Source organism: Talpa occidentalis, unplaced genomic scaffold, assembly GCF_014898055.3.
Source record: "Talpa occidentalis isolate TD23 unplaced genomic scaffold, MPIMG_talOcc4v2.1 talOcc4.12, whole genome shotgun sequence".
NCBI lineage: Eukaryota > Metazoa > Chordata > Mammalia > Eulipotyphla > Talpidae > Talpa > Talpa occidentalis.
This window is the reverse complement of record NW_023601212.1, coordinates 74,626,689-74,650,792: the sequence shown is the minus strand read 5'-3', so window position 1 is coordinate 74,650,792 and position 24,104 is coordinate 74,626,689. Positions and strand designations below refer to the sequence as shown.

The 24,104-nt window shown below is 44.7% G+C and overlaps 1 protein-coding gene across 4 annotated transcripts in view; it reads right to left on the bottom strand.

Moving 5' to 3' along the window:
- Window positions 1-24,104, bottom strand: part of CALN1 (calneuron 1) — a 394,265-nt gene that overhangs the window by 1,261 nt on the left and 368,900 nt on the right. For all 4 annotated transcript variants that reach the window (XM_054693580.1, XM_054693582.1, XM_037506791.2 and 1 more), the window contains exon 5: window positions 15,642-15,798. In XM_054693580.1, coding sequence (XP_054549555.1) covers window positions 15,642-15,798 — 157 coding nt within the window. The remainder of the gene's footprint in view (window positions 1-15,641; window positions 15,799-24,104) is intronic.

Sequence of the window (24,104 nt, the reverse complement as noted above, 5' to 3'; positions counted from 1 at the left end):
AGAATCTTTGGCATTGTTTCAGGTATGCATACCAGTGGCTCTAGTGTAGGAGCTGACTAAAAATGCAGACTCTCAGGCAGGCCTCATCCCAGGTCTACTGAATCATAGACTTGGGGTGGGATTAGTGATCTGTGTTTAACTAGGAGGTCCTGGTGTATACTAAAGTCTGAGCAGCGGGGGCCATGTGCTCATTGGACAAGTCCAGGGTGAAGGAGGGAAGTGGACTGCTGTTAGAGATACACCTTGTGAAGGACAGACATCATTTTCCTCATTCCCACTTACACACAGCCACCTGGAACTACAAGTCCCAGTATGCTATGAACTGGAGTTCCTTAGTAAAGGAGCTACTGCAAACTGGGGGTGGAGCTGAGCAGCCAGGTGAACTTATACAATATGGAAGACAGGTGGCCCATCTCTCTCTCTGGTATTGACTTGTGCCTAGGGACTTGAAGGAGACATGTGGAGAAAAGACATGTGAGACTTGTGGAAGAGGTACTTAGAAGAGACACATGGGTGAGGCATAGGGGGAGGGTCCTCTTGGTCCTTTGCAGAGAAACAATGGCAGCCATTTTCTAGATTTTTACTTTGATTTTGAATTTTGAGTCTTCTATCTCAGCTCTCTGCCTAAGCCATTTCTTGTGGTTCATTCCCAGAAGGTGCCTTAGACTTATGGCAAGATTTTGGATCTTAGCAGCTATGCTTTGGGCTGACCCGGTTTGGCTGGGCATTTGCCCATGAGAGGATTGGGTAATTTGGTGTGTTTTAATGGGTAAATCTCATTAGTAATATCTTTAATTATCTTTGCACACTAATTCTACTAAAGATCTTTTACACTAAGAATCTACTTCCTTTGTTCTTGTGCTATGGATGGCTGGACTCCTTTGAGAGACTGTACTCCTTAACAGTTTGGAGATCCCTGGGGATCCTTTGGTTGTAGACTAATGCTCCAGATCCTGCAGCCCCAAGGTTGTCTGGCTTTTTCTGACCCTTTTCTATGGGTCCCTGCAGGAAAGTGCTTTAGACTTGTGGCAGGCTTTTGGGCCTTGTTCTGGGCCAACCCTGTTTGGGTGGACTTTTACCCACTAGAGGATGGATAACTTTGGGTGTTTGATTTAGAAACTATATTTGTTGTCTTTTCTGTATTGTTCACTAATTGTATTAAAGTTCCTTTCCATTAAAGGTCTAACAGTGTGACCTTAACTTCTTTTTTTTTAAGATTTATTTATGCATACAAGAACAGGGGTACAGGCCAGAGGTACAGGGGGTGAGGATTCACCAGAGGCAGAGTAGGGAACAGAACAGGGGGAATGACTGAAATACACTGTGAGGGGAGCAGCGGGCGAGTCAGGAGAAGTCTGCTGTGCCATGTGGGTAGCTCCCTGGCAGGAAATCAAACTCGTGCTGCAGTGGCTGTGGATAGCTTCATAGGTTGTGTCTTAACCCCTTGCACCACCAGGGAGTCCCGACCTTAATTTCTTTTAATCCTTTTGTTAGGCCAGCTCTTGGGTCACCATCTTTATAAGGCCCATGAGAAACTACTAGCAGGTCTCAATCAGGATGCATTCATTAGTGGCCAGAAATAGGGAAACAAAACTTAAGAAAGAAAAGGTTTGATAAAGTGTGAGGAGGAAGAACTGTGTTTGTTCCAGGCATTGCTTCCTATGCCAGAATTTCTTTTCCTTTTCTTCCTTCTTTTTGTCTACACCTCCACCTATGATCTTTGTACACAGTTCACCACTTGGCTTACAGAAGCAATCCATGGTAAGAGCAGGCAGGGAGCTACCTACACCTCATCTACTCCCTTGGCCAGGAGCATCAACACTGTCTAAGAGTTTGATAGAAATAAGACTTCTTGGGTCCCATTGAAGAATTACTGAATCAAAATCTCTTGCTGTGAAGATCAGGAATTTGTTTCAATAAGTTCTCTGGGTGATTAGGGAATTGCTGGGCCCAGCTGCCAGAGTTTTAAATTCGGTAAGCTCTGGGTGGGGCCAGATTTTGAGGAAACGGGGATCAGAGGAGAGTGTGTGTTTGTGTGTGTTAGGGACCTCAGAGTGGAGATATTATGGAAGATAGTGCTTTAGACTCACATGTTAAGGAACCTGATGCCAGGACTAAAGAACATTTTCAGGCTACTTTCCATTTTGAAAAGAGGTTTCCTGTTGATATTACACTCTACCTTGGTAGATAACCACCAATGGTGTTTCTGTAGGTCAGGTTAGGAGGGATGGGGATAGGAGGGTGAAAAAGAAATGCTTCCCTTCAAATTACTGTCATTCTTTCTTTGCAGGAAAGAAGACTAGCAAAAGAAAAATGTCAAAGTAGGGTCCACGAGTCTTTAAAGAATCTAAAACTTCAAGTACCTCTTCGCCTTGGCAGTTAGTGACGCCTCTAAATCCCTGGAAATAACAGAAAAAAGTAGGAAAATGGGGATATTTCCAAAGCATTTGGCACTTTCCTTGAAAGAAGGGACCTGTCAAAGGGCCTCTAACGATGACATCAACCAGGAAACTTCCAGCAAGCCACTCTTCTCGGAAATATAACACCTGCTGCAGCAGCTCAAGGTGAGGCCCCGATACTTGGTTATTTCTGCCATCATCAACTAGGTATTATCTTGTTATCTTTAATCCTTCTGGATCCACTGGGCTTCTGCTTCCCTTGAGTGACTGAAAGTATTTTTGATTCAGTTCTCTACTTGCTGGTTGCATCTGGGTCTTAGAATCTTGTAAGTTGTTTCTTACCTGGAGGAAGAGTTTCCTTGGTGTCGATGCAGATACACCTGCCCCTTGGAAGGGCAAATGTAAATAAATGCCAGTCCTCCGGAAGGAAAAAGGAGGTGGCATTTGAGAAGGAAAAGATGGAAGCAGAAATTAAAATGAGGATGTGGAAGGAGCATCTCATAACACTTTTTGAGATTTGGCTAATTTATTCTGTGCAGCTCCTCAGCATAAAAATGTTTCTGAAGAAAGAAGGCATTTTCCTTTCTATCCTGAGGACTGGTGAAGGCTTAAGGAAAAGAAAAATGGTGTGACTGGGCTGAGGGAGAAAGTTTTTGTTGAAACCCTTCCTTGTGAAGGACACTCAGAAAACAAGGTTACAGGCAACAGGATTATCCCCCAGGAGAGCAGCTGCCACTTTGATCTAAAAATCCTTCAAAAGCAGTGGGAGGGGAAAGATAAGGGAGGAGGAAATGTCTGGAGAGGAAGGGCCATGCAAATCTGAACACTTGAGGCCAAGCAAATCTGAATGCAGACCAAAGTCCAGTAAACCAGGGGCTCTTCCAACTCTTTTTTATATAGCTCAGAAGCAGATCATCATTGGAGCTCATAATTCTGACTGTGCTTGATGAGAATTGTTTCATGTCCAGTTCTGACATCAGTGTAAGTTGTGCAGCAAAGTAAAAAAAAAAAAAAAAGGCTTTGGAGCCAGAGCATAATCTGAATCCTGACTGTCCCATATCTTAGCTTTGTCACCTTGGCCAAGCTAATTTCCCAGGGCCTCCATCCCCTCCTCTATAAAATGGATCTTTTTGTGAGGATCATGGCCATGTAAAGGCACTGGAATTTGTGCCCAGGAATGCAAACCCCTGTTACTACTGAACACTCACCCCTGTGGGCTAGCTTTGGGTACACACTTTATATATATATCCTTGAAGCACGGCACAGTGGGGGTCCTTTGTGGGTTGGATATGAGGTCCTCACTGGGTAGGTAAGGGGTTTAAAAAAAAAGAAACAACAGGCCCTAAATAGAGTGAGTCATGGGGGGAAGGGTAGGGTGAAGCACCAAAACTTAATACCTAACCTAATTATAGTTTCAGAAAGGTAAGACCTCCTTACCTCCCCTTGAGGGAAGGTGGCTTTGCATGAAATAGTCTTTCTTTTCTTTTGCTAATAATCTTGTCCCATCCTCTTTTTGAATGTAAAAACCTTCCTTTTTGTAGAAGCTTGTGCAAAGCCTTTCTACTTGGGATCTGTTTGGTTCATGAATTGTTTAATAAAGCCAAATAGACCTTTAAATTTATTCAGGTGAATTTTATTTTTCAATAGGGACCCAAAACTTCAAGTGGAATCCAGGGTCATCTGGCATATTCTACAGAGCAAACCCCAGGGAAAAAGGGATGACTCAGTTTGTGAGTCCTTACCCACAGTTTAAAAATGCAGGACAAGACCCAAAAGCAGATTTACGTTGTAAGTGAAAAAAGGGACAGCTAAGAGAAGAGAAGAGAATTTATTGGCTGGCATGTGGCAGCAGATTCAACTGAACAGAGACCAAGGTGTACGCAGAAGCCCAAAATAGATAAATAAATAAGAGAGTGGCCTTGCAACAGGGTGGTCCCCAGGAAAGGGGGAGGTTCCCTGCCCCACCCAAGGGAGGGTGGAGCTGAGCAGGAAGAGGAGAAGCTGCAGAAGAGACGGAGGAAGGAAGCAGGATGGAGAAGGAGACCTGGAGGAGGCACATGGAGCCTAGAGACACGTAAAGAAACTGCACTTGTCTTTTGGTCGTGGACTGGGTGACACAGATGTGGGTGAGACCCGTGGGGAGGTGACAATGGCAGCTTTTATCTTGATGTTGATTTTGCTCTTTTCCTTCCGGGCTTGTCCGGTTGTTTGTGACCCTTTTCTGTGGGTCCCCACTGGAAGATGCTTTAGACTTGTAGCAGGCTTTGGGGCCTTGTTCTGGGCCAATCCCATATGGATGGAGTTTTACCCACGAGGGGAAGGGTAACTTTGGGTGCTTCATTTAGAAACTAGACTCTTTGCCTTACCTATATTGTTTCCTAGTTTTTATTAAAGTTCCTTCCCATTAAAGTCTCATATGTTTTGTGTTGATGCGGCGGATGGCAAAACCCATTTAGAATAAGCAGGTTTGCGGGGTTTGGGCTGCCCCTCTCCCTGTCCTATAACAGCCTGACCCCTTGTCTTCACTATTTAAGGTCAACCTAGCAGCTCCACCCCTAGTCCCTAGCAGCCCCCCTGTTCTGGGGGTCAGAAGGTAGAGTCCAGAAATCTCCACCTTCTGCCAATGAGTTAGCTCTGTGCCACCTTCTAGCTCCTGGGTTGTTCCTCACTGTTCCTTCCTCTCACATGATGGAGGTGGCTTGATTCCCCCCAGTTCAAAACTTCTGCACTAACTCTCTCCTTGACCTTTGTTTAGCAATAGGAAAGGTAGGAATAAAGATCCAAAGAAAACGTACTTCACTGCAAGCTGACCACAGATCTGGGGAGGCCTACAGCAGGGGAGGAAGAGGGATTGGGGTCAAAATAGGGGAGGGCGTGTTAGGGGGAAGTGATGTCCTGAGTTAATCCCATGCAGGCTTTGTGGACTCCACCCCCACTCCAGACTAAAGCCATCAAGACTCTGGGAAAGACAAATCCCATCACCACCAAGGGAGGGTGGCTGGGACCTGAGGGTGGAGTTGGGCAGCCAGGTTGGATATAAAAACCAAACACGTGGGCCTTGGGGTCTCTCTGGCTCGCGATCGCTCACCTCCTTGCTTCACCGCTCCTGGCTGGCGGCCAACTCTGAGAGCGCCATTCTGGGATTCCTGATCGGCGGATTGGGTAGGACTCATTTAAAACTTTGTCTCCCACTTTTCTCCCAGAGCTGTACATTTCCTCATTTCCCCTTCCCTTGTAAATAAACCTTTTTTATTAACCTTTCACGTGTGCCTGCAGTAGAGCATTGATAAGTCCTTTTAAGCGCGCGGGTGAGGACCCACAGTCAGGCACCCCGTTTTGTCTCGGGGTTGCTCTACAACAGTTGGAGCATAAGGGACTTTGGTGATGGATCATGGGTGCTCTGGTGATGGGAGAATTACAGGGAGAAATCAGATACTAACGAAGATGTAAGAAAAGAAATAAAATAAAAATAATAAAAACAAAACAGAGAAGCTGTACTTCAAATACTTGGTGTGGTTGACAGTAAACTTGGCACCAATTTATGTGTTGTTAATAATAATGATAATAACTTAAAGCCATTCTTCAGTGATGACATATCTGCATTGCACTGTATTTTATTCTCTGTGTCTATGTTCTGTTTCCCCAATAAGATCATAGGTCAGCCTAGGATGAACTGGTGGCTTCTAACTTTCTGCCACTTAGGAAGAGCCTTGGGCAAGTGACTGAATTGCTCTGAGCCTCAGCTTCTCTCTGTAAAAGGAGCTAATGATAACTGTTGTGTTAATTCTAAGAACTATTTCCAAGATCAATGAGCTAATTAAAAAAGTGAAAGCTACATCCAATCAGGAATTGCTAGAAAAAAGCAGTGTCCCCCAAGGGCTGGAGGAAAGGTATGCTTATTTTCTGCCTGTTCCCTGCAGCTTCCAGCTCCAGGCTGAGCTTACAGCTGATGCTCCCAAATCTTTGCTTCAGTTCCTTCCCTCATTAATTCATCCTGAACTGCAGCAAGACTCACCTTCCCAAAGCACTGCTTAGCATGCACCACCATCCTCTGCAGCCTGGCTGCAAAGGCCCCCTTGCTGGGAGAAGCAGATCTAGCTTCTAAGCTCAGCAGGTAGGACCACACATCCCCTCCTATGCTCTCCCATCTCTGCTTCTAGACCCAGCACCTCCCCTCGCCCCACAAGCTCTGTTTCAGCTGTTCTCCATACAGGACTACAGCACCGTGCCTGCAACTCCCTCTGCCAGGGTGGTGCCCCACCAGCCACATTTCTTCTGGGTCTAACCCAAACTTGAATGTCCCAGGGTCTACTCTTTTTATTTGTTTTATTTATTTATTTTTGATGGTTTAACTCTTAATATTTGTTTATTTTTAATTGAGGTTAATTCACATACATATCATCAAATTCACCTTTTAGAACGTACAACTCAGTGGCATCTAGGACATGTACGGGAGGCTGTGACACCACCACTATTAATTGCAGAACATTTTCTAGAAAGTAAAGTGACACATTAGAAGTCATTCTTTATTTCCCTCTCTCCCCAGCCCCTGGCAACCATGAGTCTACTTTGTTTTTATGGATTTACCTATTCCTGACCTTTCATATACATGGCATCATACAATATGTAGTCTTTTGTGTTTGATTTTCTTTACTTTAACATGATCTTTTCCACGTCTATCTACCTGTGGCATGTATCAATACTGCATTCCTTTTCATGACTGAATAATATTCCACTGAATGGATGAACCACATTTTGTTTATTTACTCATTAGAGTTCATTTACCATGGGTTGTTGTCATTTTTTGGTTACTATGAATAATGCTGCTAGGACTATTCATGTACAAGTGTTTGTGTTGACAGGTTTTCAGTTCTCTTGGGTATCAATCTAGGAGTCAAACTGACAGGTTGTATGGTAATTCTTTATTTAACTTTCGAAGAAACCTGTTCTTTTTTGGATCTGATTGAACACAGAAAATGGCAAGAAAGCCTCATACTGCTGGTGATCTCATCTATGTCCATCTTCTCAGAGGGTGTGAGCTGTCTTTCCAGCACAGTACATGACATGTTAGGGACCCAGAAAATAGATGGGATTAATGTGAGCTAGGGGAATTAATATGGGAGGACACAGAAGTGGGGCATCCTATTTTCTTGAAAGGAAAGCTAACTGGTGCACAGACTCCTGTCTCCATAGCAGGACCTGGCTTTACAAGCTCTAGCAACAGACCCTTCTTAATTTAACAGAGATTCACACTGCTCTACTTGGCAGCTGACAGGCACCAGGAGACAGAAATCTACATAGATATTGCCACTGACCAGCTGGATGACCCTGGGTATAATGGGTTCATAATTCTTCCTGCTTTAATCTCTTGGAAACAAGACTGTGTTTTCAGAAGCCCTGGCTCTCAAATGAGGCAAATCAGAATCATAACAATTCTGCATAATTGTCCCAACACAGACCTATGTAAAGGGCTCAGAAATGTTAAAACAATACCAAACACAGCTCAGGTGGTTCTCACAATAATCCAGAGTTATGAGGTCTGGGAGCTATAATTGCTCTGTGATCCTTCCAGATTTAAAATGACGATTCTATGAAATTGGTTATGTCCATTGCCTCAAGTGGAGCTAATTAAGAGCCTTTGAAAGCATATTCTACACACCAGTGATATCAGAAATATCCAGGCACTCAAGAAAGACATGAAGATAGATGTGACCTCTAGGGGAACAGGAAGGAGGCTGTGTTTTATGCTCCTTTTAAGAGGAGGAGGGGCCACCTCTGCTTGTGGGAGAGGGAACTGGTCCCTTCTCCATCACAAAATCATCTCAGGCTTCTAGATGTCAGATGTCTTGCTTTGAGGGTCCTATTCTAGACCCTTCATTTAGTGGCCAGGCATCATTTGGCCTTTGTAGTAATCCTTCTTGTTGTAACAAAACCCATCTTTTGTTGCAGCACTCTGCACATCTCCACCTAGTAGAAATCTCAATCCAGGGCTCCCTCCTGTTCCCCTGGAACAAAGCAGATTGTCTGGGTGTAGTTCCCCAAGTTCTTGACTTGGTCCAAGGAGAGGCATATGTGCCAAGAAGATTTGATTCTTGGAAGATGAATCTTGAGAGAGAATCCTGTCACCTCAGGAATACAGAGCCTGTCCCACAATGAAGCAAGGGAGGAGAGTGGGAAAGAGGGAAGGCGGGAGAGAGAGTGAGAGAAACAGAGAGAGAGAGAGAGAGAGAGAGAGAGAGAGAGAGAGATTGGCAGAGAAAGAAAGGGGAAGTGGGAGGAGAGAAAAGAAAGGACAGAAGAAAAAGGAGAGGGGAGAACAAGAACTAAGGGGTATGGGGTAGGGAGGGCGTTGCTAGAGCATTTTGGGTCCCAGTCAAAGTTCACCCCTTTGTCTTCCCCTATTACTGGAGTGGAGTCAGTATTGTTTAGTTTAAGGGGTTTTGCTTTTTGATACTAAAAGAGCCTTGACTACTACTCTTGGTAACAGCATTGTTGGCAAGGACTTGGCATTAGAAAGAATGTGTCAAGAGGAAGGTTCAAATGCTGTAATCTGGTCCCTGTTCCATCTTTCAAAAGCAGGCTATATAGTCTACCATGAAGAAAACTGGGGCTCAGGAGTGGCTACTTGCTGTTGGTCTGTTTACTATTGTGTTAAGCATTGTGTTAAATAGCCCCACAGATGACCTCACTTAATCCTCATAACCATCATGCAAGTAAGGCAGTATATGATTCCCATTTTATAGATGAAGAAAATTGGGCTCTATTCATTTAAGTGTCTTAAGAAACCTAAGACATGGTGAGGCTGGACTTTGTAAGCCAGGCCTGTCCAGGTGCAGAGCCAGAGTCCCTAACCATCAAGAACAGCTCTCAGGTCTTGGTCTTGTGTCTCAGAATCCCCTTGCTCCTTACTCATGGCTCCAGAAAACTATCCTACAGCTTTCGCTGTGAAGAGTCCACAAATAGAAGAAAATCCTTTTTTATCTGAAGCCCTAAATATCTTTACAAACTGTCTCCTATCTCACCAACTGCCACGGACCTCTGCTACACCTTCACCTCCTCTGTCTACCCAAGGAGAACAGGTTTTATTTCAGGAAAGTCACAGCCCTGGATGAGCAGGGAGCAGATGGCATGGATGACATACCATGCCCTTTTCACTTGGATGGGCATAAAATGCCCAACGTGCATGGCCCGGTGATGGGGCAAGTCTCTCCCCTTTGGATATGCAAGTGATATCCTGATAGGAACCAGTGACTTCAGCAGGGATGGCTGAGCTGGAGACCTTGGATTTGATTGCAAAATTCTGACTTACACTGTGCCCAGCTGCTGTTGTCCAGCCTTTGCATGAGCCAGATGAAGAAAACAAGTCTCAGAGAATTTTAAAATAACTCACACAGGGTGACAGCATTGGTCTACACAGGGCTGGGAGCAGAACCTCCATATCTGCACAGTGATCCTTCAGGGGTACCTGGTCCATGTCTCCTCTCTTGACATTTGCTTCTCTTGTCCATCAGATGGAGGCCCCGAGCAGTGCAGGGCAGCTTTTCCGAGTCTTTCACAGAAACTATTTATTCCCACTTGGTGAATTTGCTTTACTTCCCTCTCCCAAGCGTGTTGTCAGAATGTCTAGAAAAATCTGACAGCTGGTATTCCATTTAGGGACAACACTTGGGGGATGTGTCTTGAAAGGGCTCACACATAGATCTTGCTGCATTTCTCTACTCAACTTCCAAATATAATATGATTTCATTGGCGATGAAATGGGAAAGGAGTGAGGACAAGGAAGTGCCATTCTGTAAGGAGGCTGGGAAATGCCTAAGCCTGGCTGAAGGGCCCAGGGCCACAGATGGAGAGGCTCCGGCAGGGCTTTGTCAAGTAGACCCAGCTTCAAATCCTTCCTCTCTATTTGACTTTGGACAAATTATTCCAACTCACCAAAGCTCAGTTTCCTCATCTGTAACAGCCACACAGAACTTATCTCAGGCTCTGCCAATAGGTCAGATCAATTTGTTAACAAATGACCAGCTCCTGGCAGGCACACTGGACTTTTTTCTTCCATATATTTCCTCCCGGATGATGACAATATGGATTAAGGAGCAAACATATTGGAGGCAAGTACTACCAAGCTTAATGTATAGTATAATTCATCATAAGAACACTTAATAAGGACTGGGTGACAGGTAAATAGATGACTCAACTCTCAGACCATTCAATTCTATGTATGTCAGTGACTGGAACCAAATAATAAAATATGAATTTGTCTCTCAGTGACACTGGGCTTATGTTCTCCAAAAACAAATTGTCTGATGATTACTGCTCCAACTGAAGCAAAACATTTGAAAACTCTTATTTAGTGAAAAAGATGAGTGGATATTTGGCTAATCACCCAGCTTGTATCTAACCCACTTTGGCAGATGCTGACCTGTTTATTTTTCCAAATGAGTTGAACACAAGTATGAACAATTAACACCTAAGTACACTGAGCATAACATCATAATTCAAAAAGATCTGAGGGGTTGGGAGTGCCTGAACGTTCATTCTATTTTAGCCAATTATCCTCCCTGGAGTGGGGCGATAAAGGCAGCTAAGAGTGGTAATGCCACAGAGCCCCTGAATTCAGTGGAGTTAAATTCAGCCAAAGCACCCAGCACGGTGGGTGGTACCTGCTCAAGTGTCAGTCTCACCCTGAATGGTTTTCCACCTGAAGCCCAGAATGAATGAAGAAAAATCCTACAAAATCCTAGAGTTAGATCTTCCTTGTCTCTTCCCTGACATCATAGGCATTTCTGCACACGATGCAGGAAATGTGAGTTGTCAATTCAGGGTTTCTCGAAGAAGCAGGAAAGCTTTATATGTAGCCTGGAGATTCATCTAGCTTCCTCTTGTCCTTCCTCAGGAAAAGATGGAAGATTTGCTGCACAAGTACAATCACAGCGCCTACCTACCTTAAAGAATTGGCAGCCTGGAATATGTGAGGCCTGCGTGTGTGTGAGCGTGCAAATTTGTAGTTTGTGTTGACCTTAACTCAAGTAGTAAAGAGAACAAAATCAAGCTAAAACAAAAGCTGAAAAAAGGGAGGAAAATCCCCAACCTCTGTTATCATGGGTGTCAAAGCCCCAGAGCCCCCGGCCCACCACCCTGTTCTTTATTCTTCCACTCATGTAGGAGGAATAATCGATGTTTCCTGATATTTCCTGACATTTAGATATTTAGACTGAACAGAATCTAAATCCCTTTGTAAAAGTATCAGACACAAGATTTACAACTGTGACAAAAAGGATGCTGACGGTGTTTGGAGCCCCCTGCTCATCTCTAGCTGACTCCCTGGCGCACAGCAGCTCCATCAAGCCTTCCCACCCCCGGCTCCACGCTGACTCCAACTTCACTGAGCTGGAAGCCGACGATGTGGGTTAATTACAATTCTGCCACGAAATGTCTGTTTCAGTGACTATCTCCATCCTTGCTCAGAGGCAGATGTGCTCTTTTGCCCTTTTAAGGCAAAGACCTCCTGCACCTTTAGGTGTTTATACCTCATCAGTTCCTGCTTGGAAACCAGTACCAAGCTCTGTGGATCACCAGGGCTTAGGGTGAGTCAACCAGTACAGGAACGTACTTGCTGCAGCAAGACCCTAATAAAAGGGGAAGAAAGAGCTTCCTGGGTGAGGAATGGCAGGAGCAGAGGTGGCCTAAGTGGGGTCTGGGGGAAATGTGCCCCCTGCTCCCTTCCCTTCAGGCAATTGGGCTTATGAAAAGGATTAGAGTTGGGGAGAAAAGCGTGCCAATGCTTGAAAGAAAAGAAACAACTATGACCCTTGTTCATAGTTAAAGATGGATTCATCAAGATCAGGGCTGGCAAAGTTGGCAAGTGGGTCGGAAACCCGAGACATCAATGAAAGTACAATTAAAGTGGGCCTCCCCGGTGGTACAGCAGTTGAGCGCTGGGCTGCGAAGCTGCCCACAGTCTCTGCAGTGCCGGTTCGATCCCGGCCACCGGCGAGGGTCCCACATGGCGTGCAGACCTCTCCTGCTGTGTCCGCTGCTCCCCTCTGCAGTGTATTTCTGCGTCAGTCTGCCTGTTCTTTTCCCTGCTCTGGCTCTGGTGAATTCTCTCACCCTCCCGCACTTCTGACTGTACCCAGTGCTTGCATAAGTATAAATAAATAAATAAATCTTAAAAAAAAAAGGAAAGAAAGTACAATTAAAGTGATGGTACAGGGCCTGTCTAGAGGCCTAGAGCCTAAGTCTCGGGGCTAAGTCTCAGAGCTATCACCGCTATGGCTTGAGTTCCATCCACAGGGATTGAACAACACCTACCTACAGTACCTACCTGCCAGGGAGCAGACCCACATAGCACAGCAGACCTCTCTGGTCTCACCTGCTGTCTCCTTAGCAGTATATTTCAGTAGATCCATCTGTTCTGATCTTCACTCTGTCTCTCGTGAATCCTCTCACCACACCACCCCTGCACCTCTGGCTTACACCCCAGTTTTTCTATGCAAAAATGAAAAAATAAAGGGCAGGACAGAGCATGTAGCCTGGCCAGGGGCAAGAGAAGACAGAAAGGAGTGGACAGGCTGAGGGACAGGCAGGACTCAAAGGACTCGAGGTTGAGAGGAGGGTGAGGGGATTTAGGAGTCACAAGCAATGCAATAGTGCGATCAGACTGGTAGAAGAAGGGAGAAGTTGAAAATGCCAGCAGGTCCCTGTTTGTGGGCAGCGGGCATGGGAGAACGGTGGAAGGCAGGAGCCAAGGTCAGCCGCAGGCTCTCCCAAGGACTCTCCCAGTGCTAGGGTGCCAGAGGCAAATTCCTGACCTGTGCAGCATCTCATCTAGATATCTCTACCCAAAATAAACCTTTTCTTTAACCTGAGACATTAAATATATGCACCAGTGACTCGAATCATATCTGAGATTGGAAAAATCTGAACCCTCAATACAAACCGGTCAGCTTGCACTTGGGGCCAAATAGAGCTGATATAAAATTTTTTAAAAACCCAAAAACTTCCCTGATATGAAAATATGCATATGGGATTCTATAACCAAGGTCACAGAAGTCATTAAAAAAGCAATGTGGTAATTACAAGATAATGTTTCTTTTATTAAACAATACAATGAGTTTTAAAGCATTTAGCCCAGTGCCCAGTCCTTATCAATTACCCCCCCAAATGGCAGCAGTTGCCAATGTTCTATGCACAGATCAGCAAGGCAGGCCCAGTAGATTTGTATTCAGAGACCCCTGTGTCACTCATTTATTTTCATAATGCACAGGCTTTTGAGTAATAAAAACTCATCGCTTAGAGTTCAAATTACTTCCCAGTGTAGTGTGACCTTTCCTAAATTACCAAGACGCGTGACATTTCCCTGAACAAAACACGGATCCCCAAACAAAGGCTCCTACAGAAAACGAGACACCCACAAGCATTCTCCCCACCCATGTCACGTGGTAGTGACGGGCAGCGAGAGCCCTGAATAGTTTCATCATTTTAGCACCCGGTCCATCAGCCAAGACCAAGCAGGGAGGCCAGTGCAGGCCCTGCCCTCCTTATCCTCTGCACCCTCCCCATCCTCCTGTCTGTCCTGCTAGAAATGGGCATTGACTGTGAGCATCTTGCCCTGGAGAGGTGTGTGTGACTCTACCCACGGGTACAGTCATTGATGCCAGGGTTCAGGTCGCAGGCAAGGGGACCCTGGCAGCTTCTGGTCCACACTGGGTTTGATTTCTGTGCACAGCTCTTGAGAACATTTTCTGTGGAAATGTCTTTGCCAGGGGGCATTGCTCCCAATTACCCCATGCCCACCAGGCCCTGCATCCTGGCTGGAGCTAATTTAGTGTCTGCCTGGGAGTATAAACTAGCCCTGTTTCCTCTTGCCTGGCCTTTCATCTTGCACATGATGTAGCAGTGCAGCCCAGACAGACCTGGGAGCCCAGTGCTGCATGAACCGCCTGACCCCCTGGACCAGCTCGGCCCTGACCACTGTCCTGGGCCCACACTCATATGGCATCTCCAAGACCAGGCCAAGAATGCCATTCTGGTGTCTACATGACAGCTGATCATCAGCTTATATGACTTGTTGAAATATTCAGAAAAAAGTATAGAAAATAGTCTGACCCCTTTAAGAAACCACAGCATTGAAGAAATTAAAAACTGCAGGGTACCTGCTATGATGTTTTAATGTAATTTAAATCTTTTCTTTTCTGTACATCAGAGCTGCTTTAACAGCTCTAATTTAAATTTGGAAAATTTGGAAAGAGGGATTAAATTACTTCACTTCCCCGAAACTTCTCCAGACTGATTAGGGAATAAGGTTCGGCTTTCCCCCTCTTTTTCTTTCTTTCTTTCTTTTTTTAAAAGATTTATTTATTTTTATACAAGAACCGGGGTACAGGCCAGATGCACAGGAGGGTGAGAGGATTTACCAGAGACAGAGCAGAGAACAGAACAGGCAGACTGATGAAATACAATGCTGAGGGGAGCAGCCAGCGAGACAGGAGAGGTCTGCTGCGCCATGTGGGATTCTCCCAGGCCAGCCGGGATCAAACCCGCAATGCAGAGGCTGCGGACAGCTTCGCAGTGTGGTGCTCAACCACCTGCGTCACCAGGGAGGCCCTTTTTCTTTCTTAAGCCCAAGAAAAATGGCCTTTCTTGGGTCTCCTTTTTTGTCCTCAGGAGAATTTTTTTCCTTCAGTGACTACTTCATGAGTGTGAAGTTCATGAGAGTGAAGTTCATGAGTGTCCTTTCCTGAAGAGGGTTCTTTTTAGCCTGTGCATTCAGGGCATGGAGGACAGAGGAAAGCATCCCAAAGATGCTGTGAAGTAGGTGTCATTATCTTGATAAGAATCACGCTCAGAGAAGGTACACCCCTGCCCAAGGCCACAAAATTAGCCACTGAACTTGATCCAAGTTCATTGAAGCCTAAACAGGTTCTTTCTGTAACTCCACTAAGTAAAGGCAACACCAGAGCCACACATCTAGGGGACTTCAGAGTCATCAGAGGAAGGACAGGGCTCATGCGGGACCTGCAGGAATTCAGAGTCTGGGGTGGGGGTGGGTGCAGGATGGGGGTAAGAGAAAAAGAAACCCTGTTGATCTTTGTGGAAAGGATCTCTAACCTCAGTCCTGGATCCTCAGCTTAGCACAAGGCCACTTGAGCCCAAGAGAGCATCAACACATATTTCATATGGATCACGTGGAGGTGCTGGCCCATTGCAGGCCAGGAAAGATATAGAAACTGGGGTCCCTACCTCCTTCAAACTCCGTCTGGCAGTTCCCCGAGGTCTCGTTCAGGCTCTCCTCCTCATTGATGATGATGTTCTCAATGTCCTTCATTGTTAAGTGGTCCCGGAAGGCATGATAGAGGATGTGCTTCAACTCTTCCAGAGTTATCCTTTGCATGTCAAACTGTGGAGAAAGAGAGGGGTGAGTGGTGTCAGGAGCCCTTAGCTTGGGGCATGAGCAGCAAACCCCAAAGTTCCTCTATGGAAACCTGCCCCAGCTTTCAGTCAGATGAGCAGTTTTCCAGCATGTTCAGCTCCAAGCATACTGTGAACTTGCAGGGACTTACTGGGAATACAGTAAGTGTAACATACCCCCCTTAACTGAGACTCTTGGAGGAAAAAAATGCCACCTGCTCGTGTGGTTTCCAACTCATCCAGCCATCTGCTGTCACCCCTCCACACCTCGTGTGCTTTGGAGTTGTGTCACACTTCAGATAGTGCATATGTCGAGAAAATGCGTCAGCTCCAAGAAGCCAGCCATTCCCACTTCGCTTTAAGAACGTATCTTGTTCTATCAAGATGAAATGCCGTTCAAAGCAACGTTTATGAGGAAGAGCAGCGAAGGGAGGGGCAGCACTGTCAGCTCTGTCCTTCCCTCCCAGGAAGGGAAGAACCTTTCCCACTCTAGTTCTATCAGGTGTGGTGTGTCTCTTTTTTAAAGACAATGAGAGAATCACATATGCCGCATCCAACGACAAGCCTTAAGTCACTGTGTGGTTTATCATCCATTCTTTGCCCTCTGTCTTGAGACCCACATGCTCTACATAGGGACTGTTCCTTCTGTCTGGGTCTGAGAATGAGGATAAAGTTGAGAAGACATGGCCTTATCCCAATGAGGAAAAGCAACATGAGAATGCATGTCCTGTGTCATTACTAGCCAGCGATTTGGGACTCGTGTGTCAACACAATGTGACTTGGTGTAAGTCAACCGTACAGAAGGGAATGCAAAGGGTTGAGGTGTGACCATAACAAGAATTCCAGTATGGGGTGCACCATTCCAGGGCTGGGCAGTGGGAGGTAGAGGCTGAAAAGACAACAGCCCATTTAACACAGTAGCAAAGCACTTGGTAAAATCATTGCTTGTGATAACTCAGGGAACAGATATATATTGAATGAGTTTGTGGCTGTGAGTAAACACTTTGGGAAACAGCATGTACTGGCTGACAGGGCATAACCAGAAAGAGATGAGCTTGAGAAAAAATTGGTTGGTCAGGAATAAAAACAACTGAAAAATTCCTGGTCTTGCAGGGATGAAATTCTTTGTCTTAATTGTTTCTCATGTCCAACTAAGAGGAGATAAAATTGAGGTGTGCTTTAAATAACAATATGGGCCCACCACAACAAATAAAAAATGTTCCTTGTTAAAATCTTGGAATATGTTAAGAGACTCTCCCAGGAAGCTGGTTGTTAAATTTTAAGAAATTTAACTATAGTTAAATTCAAAAATAGTTATGGCTTAACAAGAACCAAGTGGAATCTAATAGATAAAAGTATGACTAAGCTTTTTTGAGATTTATGATGGTCCAAAAATGAGTCCAGGACTGAAAAACTCCATGACTGTTCAAAACTTAAAATGATCTTTGGGCTCCCAAATTTCTGCGGGCATCAGCCATGACAAAGATAAGCCATGCTTGCCTCATGCTGGACTTATTTCCCAGTGCCCTCATTAGATGAGTACAAGAGAAGAGTGTGGAAGGAGGGGGGAGTTGAGGATCATGCTTGACATCACACACAGAAATCCAGGGCAATTTCCAGGAGGCAGAACCTTAATTAATTAAAGTATATTCCTCATCCCAAGTTCTGTCCAGCAGGATTTCAGAATTTCTCTAAGTCTTCAGCTTCTATAGGTCGCCCAGTCTTTGCTTTGTGGGGGGCAATGATTTCGGTGTTTAGCTCACCCTGTTCCACCCCTATATGCTGATTGTGTGTGGAACCGTTTGGGTTCCTATGTCTTCAGATCAAGAGGAGCCACACCCAGACAGAATCATGAAATCTAGAAATTGAGTCTTAGGTTGTCACTGGATTTTGGGGTGTCTCCATTAGGTTGGGAATGAGTATATTTTGTGGCCAACGGGAGGGAAATAAAATGTCTAAAAGTGCAAAAGTGTGCACTGTAACAGGTAATACTATTTCCAATCATTTGTTTCCCCTCCTGGTGAGAGAATTATATCTCCCTGCTCACTGACATCAGGCTTTGGCCAATTAAATGAGAGTGACAGTGACATTTGGAGGCCCAAGGAGAAGTCTCAAAGCCACTGTATATATCAGGCCATTTCTCTGTTTACTTTGACCATGAAAACACACCCCAAATAGGGGCTGCTCCTTTATCTGAGGTCCTGGAAAGAATACAACATAGAGCTAACCCAGGAAGGGCATGTAATTTGAATGAGAAATAAACCCTGTTGTTAGCCACTACGACTCAGGGATTTCTGTAGTATCACTTATCCAAGAACAAGAACAGAAATCAACATGTTATGTTTATCTGGATCCTGATGAAAGAAAGTTTTAGACATTTTCCTTTCCCTACTTTCCTTGTAAAGCAATTTCTACCTTGCTTTAAGTATGCCCCTTGCTCTAACAAATTAAATTGAGTTACTGAAATTTGATGGAAACCTCAATGACTCATGTTCAAAGCCATTTATATGAGTAAGAGCAACTGAAGGGAGGGTGAATAAAGTGGATGTTTTCTCCATCTCAGTTTATTGACTATAAAAGTACATTTTGCAATACATGCAGGGCTGAGCCATGGAATAACCTCCCTTTAGAATTCACAGGGGTTCATGTGGTTTTTAGCCTGGGTGGTAGGAAAAAGATGGCAAAATGTCTGGGTGGGTGATGGATCTCATAGATGAGAAAGCAGGGACCCTCTGCCATGGTCAAGGAGGAAGAGGATAAGAGCTCAGAGTTAAGGGGGCTCTGAGAAAATGAGTGACCATTTCCAGGAAGGTCACTTGAAGGACTGGGTGCCTGGAAAAACTCTGGTCAGCTGAGAAACTGCTAAAATTCAAAATTAGGTGGAAAGAACTGGCAAATGGGATGGTAAAAAGGGAAGGCAAAATGCAGATTCTAAAACTACATAGTTTTCCTTTTATTTCACTATCTGGATACTCATATTTAAACAAAATTAGCAGAGTAGAATTCCATATGTTTTCTATATTGTCAGAATCACTATAATACAATATGAGACAATGCCAGAAAGTATTTCTTTCCTATCATCAGTCTGTTTAGCTTTTTTATTTTTCTTGAGTCTGTTTTGGAATTTGATTTTTTTTAGAAAACCAGTCAAAAGATTTTCATCATTATTAGTATGTAACTATGCAGAGTAGTCCCAAAATTTAAAATTTCTCTCAATACTTCTTCGAACCCATTTCACATTTATCATGCTATTTGACTTTCTTTTTTCTAGGTTTGCTGTTCATTATTCTGCTTTCAGTGGTTCCTGGTTAATGATTCTACTCTGTATATCTCCTGTTGTTAGGAACGTAAGGAGTTTTCCATTATAGTGGAATCTCTGTAGGGTCAATTACACACACAAAATGATCTTTATTATTTAATTTCTATAGCCTTACAATTAAAATCTGCACCTTCTATAACGTTATTTCTGGGGGACGTCTTGATTTATCAAAGGCCATGGGTAACATTAAAGTCTGCGACGAGAACTGTAACTATCAATTCTTGACGTCCTAATAGTTTTAAAATGAGACTACTCTTTAGTACCAAAGATTTCCTAATTCAACAAATAGTAATTAAGCCTGACTCCACAACAGACACTGGGAAGGAAATGCAAGTATAAGCAAGAGACCAAGCCTGCTCGCTAAAGACAAAGAAACAAGATTATAATTCAGCCTGATAGACACTGCAAAAGGAAAGCACAGAAGGTTTGGAAATCCTTGGAGAGTGGGAGAGGCTCCTAGAGGCTGATGCATGCCACCTGAGACTCGAAGAAAAAAGAATCTAAATCCCTTTATCTGAAAAATATGGAAATGGCCCCCTGTTTATTGCTGCATTATTTACAATAGCCAAGGTACAGGAGACAACCTAAGTGTCCAATGGTGGATATGTCTCCTTATCATTAGCCTTTGCAAAACAAATCCTATAGCCATCCTACTCTTAACTATTTATACTGGTGATAGCTTTCCATTGATTAAATGCACTACTGAAGCCAATCATTTCTGATATATTCAAATTCAAGAAACTACATTACATTGTCTCCTCTTCCCTTGCATGTGATAAGAAAATGTATACACCCTAACGTGTCCTACCTCTTAACTGACACATTCCAGTCTTTATACGTTAGATTTGAGATTTATTATAACATATTTTCTACTATTTGTATCTTTCTCTAGAATGGTATTTGGCTTCTGCATTTAATTTTGTGACAAAATTTATAACCCCCACTGCTATTTCATTCTATTTAATTGATTTCAGTGTTCACTTCACTTGTCTGTGACTGTCCCAAATGGAGTACCTGATTTTCATGCAAATATCTGCTAAAGAACTTTCAAAAAGAGTCTGATGATGAAATATTTGTGAACACAACATTTTCTGAGTTCTCATAATCTGATAACACCTTTCCTTCCCCTCTCCCCTAATAGACGACAACTTAGTTTGGTATAAAATTCTAGAATCGCATAAATTTTCCCCTCAAAGCTCCATTGAAAGAAATTCCTGTTCCTTCTGTTGTTTAATGTGGGGGAGGGGCAGAGAGCTTGGCTTGGCTGTCAGCCGAAGATTTGACTTGGATGATTATTTCATTTTTTTCTTCCAGGCAATAGCAGGAATATTTCATTGTCTTTGAAATTTAAAAAATGTTTTCCATACCAGGTTAAGCTATACGTTTTAGCTTTCATCTTAACTGGAATTTTGGGAGGCAGCATTTAAATTTTTATACCAATGTCATTTTCTGCCTCGTGACTGTTTCCTGACAATCACTTTGATGATGGTCTTTCTCCTGCTCTATCTAATAGATTTCTTCCTCTGCAATACAAATTAGTCTTAATTAGATTTCTACTCATTGTTTCCATGTTTTTCATCTTTTCTCTAATACTTCTCGTCTCTGTTTTGTATTTTGATCATTCTTTTTTTTTTTTGCACTACCTTATTTAGCATCTACTACCTCTTACAACGATTTTAATTCTGCAAAAGTCATTTGTGCTCCTTCTACTCTATTACTTTAGCCCGCTCCTTTTGTGCCCCAGTCTGCTATGGTTACTGCTATAAATATATATATACACACAGATACACACACACGATCCCAAATCTCTTGTGTTTCTTGTAAATATTAAAGATATCAAATGGGCATCTTGTACAATATTTAACTGATTTGCTCTTCTGAGCTACCTCCTCTCTGCATCCCTTTTCCTTCATTATGTTACATTATAAATAAGCCAACACTAGAGCTGCTGGTTGTTTCTGTTCAGGTACAGGTGAGAAACAGGCAACCCACATGCAGAACTTGCCAAAGGCAAAAGTGGGTGGGATGCTGAGGCCCCACATTGCCCAGTTGGCTGGGCTTTATGTTGCACGCCAGGAGCTCTGCACATCTTGAAACTCAGGTCACAGCTGCTACAGCCATTCCCCAGGTGCCGCTTTGTGGACAGAGGCTATCTCTTGCTCTTAAGGCTAAAGGTTGCTCCTGTTCATCCTGGATTAGTGCAGTGTTTCTAGAGTGTCTTCCCTGGGCCATCAGTACCAGCTGCATCAGAAAACCAGTTAGAAATGCAGTTTCTCCAGCCCACCCGGATCTACTGAAGCAAGATTTTTAGGTGAGTCCCAGCAAGCTGTATCTAACAAGTCCTGCAGGGGATTTGCTACTTACTCAAGGCTTTGCAAAAGTACATGAAGCTCTAGCACAGAAAGGAGAATTTCTCCCAGCCCAGGGAGCTCCCAACATGGCTATCTGCCATGGGGCCCAAACATCCCAGGCCTTCCTATGGGTGTTCCACTTCATCCCATGCTGGGAGTTACAAACTCTAGCAGAGGACATGGCAGAGGACAGGGGGCACTGTGGCTCTGGCAGGTGAAGATGATCTCCTAGGATCCTCTCCAGTTCTGACTTGCGGGCAATGGTTGTATCTGGGAGTAGGTGTCACCAGTGGAGAAGTATCAAAAGATTTCTCCTGTTTTATGGGGTCCTCTGTCCTGGACTGATTCTGAAAGTAGAGCAGACAGTATTAACTGCAAGCTGGTCCCCCTCAGTTCACTTTCCTCCACCAGTTCAGGGGCCTTTCATGGGGGTGGCATCAGTGCCTTGGGCTTCCCAGAACTCTCACGTCTCTTCCCACTGGGAGCTATTTTTGTTCTTCTCTGCCTCTGCCAGTAGACGAGCACTCTGAGGGGGTGCACTGCCTCTTACAGTGTTTACAACTAGTCCTGTATGGAGCATAGTCTCCACTGGAGGCAGAATAAAAGCCTGATGATGAATAAGCAGGAATCTTCCATTAGTTCCAGAGCACTGGCCTTCTCTCCTCACCCAATGTTCCCCCCAAAGTTTGTGAGAAGATCAGGAAGAAGCCCCTGTGCAATGGGAGTTCCATGTTCTGATGATTTGGTGCCATTTCATGGTGGAAAAGCATAGTAATTGAATGTGTCCTCCTGCTGAGAGAGGAACCTCAGGGGTGCCTGGTCTCTAGTCATGTCCCAAATTCTTAATAGGATGAAATGACTGGCCACTGAATGGACAGAGCTCTGTGAGAGCTTTGTGTCCATTCTTCTTCCCTGTCACATGAAGAGACCTGCTGAGCTGGGGGCTACATCTTCCCTGACCAGATTTTATGTGAATTGAGCTCATTTCAACTTTCACAGAAGTTGTGGAATAAATTTATGACACAGTTTTTAATCCTCTGGACAGAGGAGGGCTGAATAGGCCTGGAACACCACCTGCCTGGGTTCTTTGCTCTGCCCATCTACAAAAGGCATCACCCTATCACGAGCACTGCCCAGAAGATCAATGAGGTCAGTGCTTCTCAAGCAAGGGTTGGACTTGGTTACTGTTTGCCACGGTAGGAAACCCTGGACTCTGGAGCCTGGGAACAGGATTTGGGGCAGTGAAATTCTCATCCACAGAATTGAGTACTCATCCATTGATCTTCATGCAGCATAAGACCACAGACATTTCTTAACGTGGCACTGAGCATCAATGCGGCAAGGCCAGACGGGGCCATTAGATCTGAGAAGTTTCCTGCTTGAACATTCTCTTTCAGCTGAGCCCTACATGGTGGGTAATGCAGCCTCCCTCTCTAGTAACCAGACCCCATCAATCTCCAGTGGGTCCAGGTGGAAATATGGGAGACACCAGCATGATCAGAGAGATGTCCAGTGTCCTTCCTAGACCCCAAATTCTCCCCACGTGAAGAATTAAACAGTGAGATGGAAAGCAAGGCATTGTGAGACACCCCCCCACACACCATGAACCAAGCACAGATATACCTGGAGTCCTGGACACATTGGGCAGGTTGGGCAAAGTTGGCAAAAATTCTGAGCAGCAACAGCAGTGCCAGGCTATGCCAGGCCCACTTGGACTCGTACGTGTTCCCCCTCCCAGGGGTGGGGGAGATGAGGACAGAGAAGGAATCTACTGTATCCTTTAGCCCCACCAGGAAGCAGTTCAGGTTAGCACAGGGATTGGGGGCTAATGCATGGTTCACTCCCCCTGGAATAAAGTGGAGACTCAGAAAAAGATGAAAACCCACAGTGATACCCAAGCAAAGATCAAGTGCCTATGTACTGTCATAGCCTAGAAGAGATTTTCCATTAATCTCAAGACTATGGAGTACCCAGGTGGCTCAGAATGTGTGGCTGACACTGGAAAGCTTTGCCCTCTGGAGAAGATTCTGCGTTCTGCTAGAAAGCAAGGAGGTGCTCCACCTGCTCATGTGACCACCCTGGCCAGACCCTCCAGAGTCTCAGACCCCAGCCCTCACCTGCCTGCCCAGTGATGCTCCCCACTCCTCTCCAAGGGGATGAACAACAGGGCAGGTGGGCATGCATTTGTTCCCACCTCTGCTGTCATATGCCAAGGCTTCTTCAAAGGTGGCAGCTCACCTCTCAGAAAGTGGCCCTAGAGTGCCTCCTGTGCCACATTTCTTATAGAGCACAGCCCCATGGTGCTCAGAGAAAGAACTGGCTCCACAGCCCCCAGCAAAAGGCTGGTCTGATGTACATACTGAGTGATGCTGTCAGAGTCCAAGGTCACTGTGACATGTGGCTCTTGCCTTATCACAGAAACCAGGTTGCATGTAAGATGCATTTCACCATCATACATATGTGCGAAGGGAGCTCACGTTCCAATTGTCAGTGCCTGTCAAATAAAGATCTCCAATACTTGCTTGAGCTGTGTCCCTTGACGGGTCTTCTGGCTGTAGGTCTGAGAGAGGATGTAGCCAGACCAGACTGTTTAGGTGCCAGAAGCCTAGTTTCTAGCTCGACAAT